Here is an 8785-nt window from a genome sequence, read left to right as displayed (position 1 = left end):
TATATATATATATATATATTTATAAATATCAATGTAGGTGTGTATATGTGTGTGTATGTGTGGCAACGGCTATGTTTGCACTCCAATATTTTCGATAAGCATAGTCACTGTCAAGAGCACAAAGACTTAATCACAGCACATATTAGTCGTGTACCTCATATCTAACCACCTCTTCAATCTGTACTTTCCAATCAGATGTCAAGAATGTAACCTGTACTGACGGAGCTCACTCTTTTTCACTCTCTAACAATTATGGCTTGCTCAACGTTTTGGTTCTGTGTCTCAATAATTTTCCTTCTCTACATCAAAGATCTACTTGATGCCACGCTCAACATTGCACATGACGATATCCTTCATTCATTCCTTATCTTTCTCGCACGAACGTCATCTACATGCAGGCTGAAAACCTCATACTAAACCTGCAATGATTCTACGAATAAAGGCCACGAAAGCATCCTCCAAGGCGAAGGGGAATGCTAAGCTTTTCTCTTTCAACAACAAAAAAATTTTAAGCAATACCCTTATTGAGGAAGCTTTAGTGCATCTCACCTACTTAAACATAATATTACGCAACTAAAGCGCTCACGATTGCTCCGAATGCTACATCTCACGAGCGACATCCCGTAGAGAACAAATATATTTAACCCTTTATCATTTAAACCGGGTATATCAGGCCAAAATATTGTACCTGCTTTATGTCCAAGCTAACCAGATCCAGTCTTTCACGCTTATCCCTCATGATCATTCTAGAAATAAATTATCATAGCATCGAATTCTCAAAGCCCGAGATAATGCATGATTCATTTAAAATAATATGAATAAATAAGCATTATATATATATATATATATATATATCTTGTTCTAGGGCAACTGATACCAGGACAACTCATTCCCGGAAAACTCATATCGGACAACTCATACCTTTGATATTTAGGACAACTCATATAATTGATATCTAGGACAACTGATGTATAGGACAACTCATAACAGGGATAAATATTTTCACATAAAAAAAATAACCCACTTAGAGAGAGTTAAAATAAATAGGCAAGTTTTTAGTTTATAGGCGTAACAGTGATCGTTTAACTCTTTAACAATTGACTAGCACACTTAAAATTTCATAGTTCAGGCTAGTTACTGTTCGTCCAGCAAACAACTCACGAACGGTCGTCATTATTTTCAACGAAATTGTTTTATTTTTATATTTTGTACTTGTCAAGTCAGTTAGTTCTGTACTTATCAACTTTTCAACTGTTTTATAATTTTATTTAGCCCTCACAATGCAATATTATATTAAATCTGAGCGAGGAGCTAATAAACTTGTGGATGATAACAACTACGTATATAATTTTCACATACAGAATGCAGATAAATCAAGAAAAGTATGGCTAAGTGAAGTAAAGATGTGCAGAGCGCGCGTTCAGACGATGGCTGAGGAACACTTTCACAGTACGATGCGAATAAAGTGAAATCGAGAATTATTCTCGGTTCTATAAAAGCCTTGTCATCACAAGAGACCGCGAAAATTGTGATTGTAACAGAATGTTCTTCGCAACAAGATGAGGCGTTGGCTGAACTGCCAGCAGCATCAAGTTTATCACAAAGTATTCGTCGGTGGCGACAGTAGAATAGTAGTGCTCCCCCCATTCCACCAGAAAGTTATGGTTTTGATATCCCGCGAGAGTACTGCAAATTTGAATCAGGTGAAGTATTTTTGCAATATGATACTGGCGTAGAGGATAAGGGAAGATTGCTAATTTTCACCCCATCAACAGGGATGCCTGATCTTGTTAAAATTCGTGATTGAGCTGGTAATGGCACATTTAAAGTTTGTCCATCTATATATTATCAGTTATATAAAATTAGCTTTCAAGCAGGTAATTTGAATGTACCTCTTGTTTTCGCATTGTACCCAACAAGCTGCAAGCAGCTTATGATCGGTTGTTTTCTCAGCTAGTTACTCTTCGCCCTGATATTCAGCCTAAAAGGCATATATATATATGATGGACTTCGAAAAATCCCCCATGAATAGCCTTATTTCAAGATTTCCTAACATAGAGATAACTAGTTGTTTATTTCCTTTTTCTCAAAACCACTACCAAAAGCTTGCCGTGCTAGGTCATAAATATAATATAATATATAATACAGATATAATACAGAAGAACTATTTCGTCTAAAGACAAAGTGCTTTACAGCACTTGCTTTTTTATCAGTGACTGATGTTATTGTCGCATACGAAGAACTGACCCACAACGATAGTTTGCCACCAGAATTCGTGTCGTATTTTGAAGTGACTTACATAGGACCCGAAAGAGGAAGAAGCGCTACAAGACGTCGTCTGGCTCCAGTAATTCCAATTGAAGTATCGACTATTTCAGAAGGGACTTCAACTGGCATGACTACAACTAATAATAGCCTTGAAGGTTTACATAATACCTTTCAAAATTCAGTTTCATTCCAATATCCGAATATCTGGACATTAATAAATACTCTAAAGTTGGGGGCAATTTGGACACAGAAACAGAAAACTGATATATGTGCAAATAACACATATATTACTTGAATTCTTCCAAACTCAAGTAAAACGCAAAATGAAATATGACCCAACATGGCTCGGTGTTGTTGCTGCAAACCAAAACATCCTGGATCCATTTTTACTGACAAACACTCAAAATGCGTCAACTACAAATTCACAAAGGTTTCTTCTTTCTCTACTACAGCTTTTACTCACCGCAACTTTGTAGCGAGCTGCACAACCTCTTGATCAAAGTCTATTGGACACGCTGGATTACTCCCCGCTTATTAACTTCATTAATATTGAACGTATGTCACAATCCCCATACTAATGATGTCATCCACTACTTTCTTGCTAAACTGTAACCCTCTTTATTTCTTCGCCCTCGTTTTTTTTTTCTTTTCCTCTGCAGATACCTTCCTGCAAGTGTTCAAACTAAACATCAACAGCATATGAAGATTAACATTATCTAAACGCTAACATGAGTATCATCATTATCTAAACACCAACAGTGTGAGAACATCAACATCTCACCGGTCTTGGCAGGTATTGCAAATGCATTTAACTTTGTAAATTTTCCTATGAGGAATAGGTGTATATGAATGAACGCGTTAGAGTATATTTACATACAAATAAACTAGCATTATGCATGTATGTATGCAATTATATGTATAAAAAATACTTGCCTTTTTACTATCAACACATATAACAGAGAAGCGACTAGTTCAGCTACACTCATCATGAGAAAGTTGAAATACACATTTCCTCCCAAAGATTCGGACATGAAGTAAATACTGGAGAACGCTGTCATCTCAAAGAACCTCGAATTTAAAAAAAGAGAATTTATATTTCCGCTTTCCAAAATTAGATTTTAAGAATTTAATTACAGAAACAAAATACTATTTGCGCTCTCGAATGACTATAATTGGTACAAACTTTACAGTGCAACATTAAAATGACTTGCAAATATTTAGTTACAATTCTTCTTCTGTACCCCGAGTTCAAAACCTCTCGGTTGTATCGATTATGTTTTTCGTTCTTCAGAGTCAAAAAAGTTATAGAAAAACAAATGTTTCTGAAAGCTGAAGTGCCTTCCCATTGAGTCACATAAATGCGACAAATATTTTCATTTCTAGCATATTCTTCCGGAAACACAACCTGCACTGTTAAGTGGATCTTCCTACCTTTACGATAAAATAAATGCCAGTTATACAGGGTGTCCACAAAGTCTGGGTACATAGGGATTAACACATACTTTAAGAAATTATCATTTCTTATATTTAATTGTTTATGCTATGATTTTATTTACTCCATGTACCCAGACGTTGTGGACAGCCTGTGTAATGAACTAGGAATATTAGATTGTTTTCTATTTCATTCTAAATTTCATAATATCTGCAATTATGAAAACCGTCACTGTTACTCACCAAGATTCACACGAACTCGTATCGACCACCATTTAGTTCTTAAACTCTGTAACCATTTGGAGGATAATAAATAAATTGCGTCAAGAAGATCACAACTTATTACAACATATTGCGAGTATTAGTTCAAAGGAACCCCAACATATTGCAAGTATTACTTCTAAGGAACCCTAGCTTAAGCAATACTTCTAAGGAAACCCAAAATATTGCGTGTAATACTTCTATATCATATACTGTTTCTCAACACTATATAAATTGAAGTACAAAAACTATATACTCGAGATCGAAACGCAAAGTTGTATCATACATGAACTCTGCTCTACGTTCTGCTCCTCTGATATTGTCTATTTTGTTTTCTCTTTTACTGATAGACCAGAGAATATTTTCGATTACATGTACATTAATCATTTCAAATGTTGCTGCTGAGTCCAATTATAACTCACAAAAGAAATGAAATGGATACCTACAGAAATTAAAACACAAGGTACTGGCTACGATTACTCACTTTTAAGTCTGATAGATGATTATCTGCCAAATACATATAATATGAATTGTTGTTGTTGGCACTCCGTCGCTTACGACGTCGAGGGTTCCAGTTGATCCGATCAACGGAACAGCCTGCTCGTGAAATTAACGTGCAAGTGGCTGAGCACTCCACAGACACGTGTACCCTTAACGTAGTTCTCGGAGATATTCAGCGTGACACGGTGTGACAAGGCTGACCCTTTGAATTACAGGCACAACAGAAACAGGAAGTAAGAGTGAGAGAAAGTTGTTGTGGAAGAGTACATCAGGGTTCGCCACCATCCCCTGCCGGAGCCTCGTGGAGCTTTAGATGTTTTCGCTCAATAAACACTCACAACGCCCGGTCTGGGAATCTAAACCGCGATCCTATGACCACGTGTCCGCTGCCCTAACCACTGGGCCATTGCGCCTCCACATAATATGAATAGGAACGAAGTAAATATAAAATAAAGCGGCGAACTGGCAGAATTGTTTTACGTCGGTCAAAATTCTTAGCAGCGTTTCTTCCCGATCATTATATTCTGAGTTCAAATCCCGCCGAGTTCAGTTCTGCTTTTCATCATTTCGTGGTCGATAAAATAAAGTACCAGTTATCTACTGGGACCCCATGTAATCAACTTGACTCCTTCCCTCAAAATTACTAACCTTGAAACTGTTGTGGTCACTTATGCGCCATGGATACTAGGTAACTGGCCTTATGAGAGCTGGGACTCAATGAAAATAATTATAAAATAAACTATGGATTATTGAAGGGTAGAGAGATTAAATAACAAAAAGAAAAATGAATGATCTTAAGTAGAATTAGGACTGAGAGGTCATTCCTTGTTTAGGTGCTATTTTAAGACACCTAAATTTAATTGTCCAGAATGTTCGAAATATATGTTTCTAGAAGATATACTATGAAGTAAAAGATCCCCTTTGGTCATGAATGACCATAGTATTGCACCGAGAAAGTTCCCCTCTGAGGCACAAGTCGGGGCAAGATTGTTTGTGGAAGACCAGCAGTTGCCCATGCATACACATCCTCCCCTCTCCACAACACCAATGTTATCCAAGATAAAGGCAAAGGCCGTTACACCTTGGTGCCAGTGACGTCGCAACTAGCTTCTACAGCTGATTGAACTGGAGCAACGTGAAATAAAGTGTATCGTTCAAGAACACAGTACACAACCCAGTTCAGGAATCGAACTCACTACCTCATGGTTGCAAGCCGACGTTTTAACAGCTGAGCCATGCGCCTTCATACACAATAGAGTAAACGGTTTCTTATTTCTTTTTCGCTTATCACTACTACTAAGGCCAGAATAACATACTAATCTAGATTGCAGTCAGTTGTTAAAGAATTGACTTTAACTGTACGACAAAAAAGCGTCATGTTCGAGGCGAAGCGCTGAAAGTTTCATTGGAAAGTTGACCAATGAAACAAAATAAGCCGTTTCCTGTTAAATCTTTTTGACTTGACGTGGTTTTTTCAGAAATTAAAATAAACTTCAGTCGATTTATCCAACTAAATTTATCCAAACTTTAAATATAAACACCATCTAAAAATCAATACTGAATTGGAAAATCAGATAAAATACATGTGAAAATATGTACAAACTATTTATTCAAACAGAAATAAGGTAATAGGTTTTCTAAACTATTTTTTTTTCGTGTTACGTAGTTTTTCATGTTAAGTCGCATGTCTTGAAACGAATTACCGAACGAAGTTGTGGTATGCCTGTATTAGTTTAATGAGTTGTTATTCACATCTACTTGCAGAGTTTTCTTGTGTTTCTGGGTTCTGTTTTACATTGCCAAAAATTCATACAGATAGCACCTTGTGAATAGATACCAGGGAAGTTTAACATGATTGGACTCCGTTATTTGTTTCAATCCAACACAGGCATTTACAGATGCTAGGCCTTACCGTCAATAAGCATCTCTTTTGGTGAGCGCACATCAAAGACTACATCATGTTGTATATGGTTCTAGCTAGTAATGACAGAAACATATCTAAGTTATATGAATTATCGAAGGAGAGAGGATAGAAATCGATCATGTTGATTTTAACACATTAGAACATAACTGAAATAAGTATATTTTCGTTATTTAATTGAAGCTTCCAAAAAGTATCGGTTATTTGTTCTTACCAGCAAAAGCAAATGGCTAGAGTAACTTTCCTTAGGTAGGTTGATTTAAAAATGACCATCATCAGGACAAACTTTGATTCTTCCTTCTCGTTTGATGTCAACGAGGGCTCGGGCTCTGTAACTTCTTTCTCAACGCTGGCTCCTGTGTGTTTAACTGTTGTATCATCAGTCTGAACTTTGGGATCGCTACCTCGGCTATCACAAAAGCTCTCATTCACATGACCGGATACTTCATGTAGTGACTTTTCTTTCAAAGCTATGCTCCAGATACGTTCGAAGTCAACTTTGTTTTGTTTAGCTGCCGTTCTCATAACTCTTTTAGCTTTCTTTATTTTAGAATTAGCGAACAACCATCGAATAGATTCCTCCAAGAAGCTAGAAATATACAAAATAAGAGATAAGATAACAAAAGAGAGACATAACATTATGTTTGGTAAGCTGGTTGAGGTAGGTCGGCGATTTTCATCTCATTTCTGACATCTGCTCTATTCAGCGCTGTACAATAAACAATGAAATAACAATCTACCAAATTCTACTACTCTTAATGTATACTTTCATATAGCAAGATGCTGAAAGTTGCTCAGATTTTCTATTCTACTTAAGAACTTTATGATTTTTAGTTACTAGAATTTTATGCTACTTGCTATAATATTTTATACATCGACGGAAATCAAGAAATGTTTAAAATTTTAAAATAATAGTTGAACCATTCAATAGCCTGTCTGACTCCGGGCTTGAACGCAGATAGATTGATAGGTATGTTAAAATTTGACTGCAAATGAAAAGGAACGCACGTGAACTTCATACGTAAACAAGAAGTGGTAGGAGGAACAGTGTAATGGAATGAGGAGAAGCAGGCAAAGTCGAGAGTGAGATGAAAGGAAAAGATGAAGGGAGAAGGGAGTTGAAGGATAAAAAAGGATTTAAGGAATTGAGAACTGATGTAGGAATCGAAGGAAAAACGTTCATTTAATGCTGTCGGGGACATGGTGCCAAGTTTGAATATGGAATGTCGTTCTCTCCGTTTACTTGAGAAAGTTGAGCCATCGTGTGGGACAATGCTGCGCACTGATAAGTGAGCGACGAAAAGGTCTGTGGTGGTGAACAGGATGATGACAGGTTGGTTAGGCATATGTAGTAGTATGTTCGAATATGCTCCCAAAAGCGATCAGCAAATCGTTGCCCGATTTCCCCTGTGTAAAGGGCAGCTCAATGTTTGCATATAATGAAGTATATAAAGTTAGACGGTGTGCAACAGAAGTTCTTAGAAATATGATATTATGTCTTAGGGCCAGTGAAGATAGTATTGTTAATTTAGGTGCAGGTATTGCATTGTCGGCAGCGCATTTAAAAGTGCCATCAGGAAACCTATGCTTTCTCATCAAAACATTGAGAAAAAGCTGAACTGGTGCAGAGATCACAGGGGCAGGTTGACAGACCAATGGAAGCAAGTAGTATTCTCCGACGAGTCCAGTTTTTCTCTTTTCCCCACTGCAGGGCGTGTTTATATGTAGAGGCAGCCCAGGGAAGCTTTTAATCCTGACTGCTTTCTTCCGACAGTGTAGATTGAAGAGAATCTGTGATGGTTTGGACAGCCATTTCTTGGAATTCTCTTGGCCCCATCGTTGCCCTGCATGGTAGGATCAAATGTAATGATTATCTGAATATTTTGGGAAATCAAGTCCTTCTCATGGTCCAGACATTATTCCCTGATGGTGAGTGCAGCTTATGCTCCAATACACACCTCTCGTGTGGTTATGAGTTGGTATGAAGAGCATAGCAGTGAGCTACAAAATATAGAGTGGCCCCCACCTCAGATCTTAATATTACTGAGCATCTGCGGTGCATCTTGGAGTGACAAGTTAGAAATCGTTACTCTCCACTGTTGTATCTGCAACAGGTGGAGCAGGTTTTGCAGGAAGAATGGCTCAAGTTTCCTCTCAATATATATATATATATATATATATTAAATATATACTTTTATAAAACAAATTTTACAAAATATATAGTATCTGTTAACAGTCTTAGCCAAAAACTCACAGGTGAGTTTTTGTATATATATATGTATACATGTCTCTTAAAGGATAGAGCTCAAAATCAATGCATTGAAGATACTTTATTGCAGCAACAATTATAATAACAGAAACAACCACAATAAGCCAAACCTATGCACATTTCAATACCCTATT

The 8785-nt window shown here is 36.9% G+C and overlaps 1 protein-coding gene across 1 annotated transcript in view; it reads right to left on the bottom strand.

Annotated features, from left to right (window-relative positions):
* LOC106869206 (organic anion transporter 3) overlaps positions 1–7036 on the bottom strand; it is a 17281-nt gene extending 10245 nt beyond the window's left edge. The window contains exons 1-2 of the mRNA XM_014914854.2: positions 6597–7036; positions 3202–3336 (exon numbers count right to left, since the gene is read on the bottom strand). Coding sequence (XP_014770340.2) covers positions 3202–3336; positions 6597–7021 — 560 coding nt within the window. The 5' untranslated portion in view covers positions 7022–7036. The remainder of the gene's footprint in view (positions 1–3201; positions 3337–6596) is intronic.
* Positions 7037–8785: the final 1749 nt, after the last annotated feature.

This window comes from Octopus bimaculoides, chromosome 11 (genome assembly GCF_001194135.2).
Source record: "Octopus bimaculoides isolate UCB-OBI-ISO-001 chromosome 11, ASM119413v2, whole genome shotgun sequence".
NCBI classification, from domain to species: Eukaryota; Metazoa; Mollusca; class Cephalopoda; order Octopoda; family Octopodidae; genus Octopus; species Octopus bimaculoides.
This window is presented reverse-complemented; position numbering and strand designations above follow the sequence as displayed.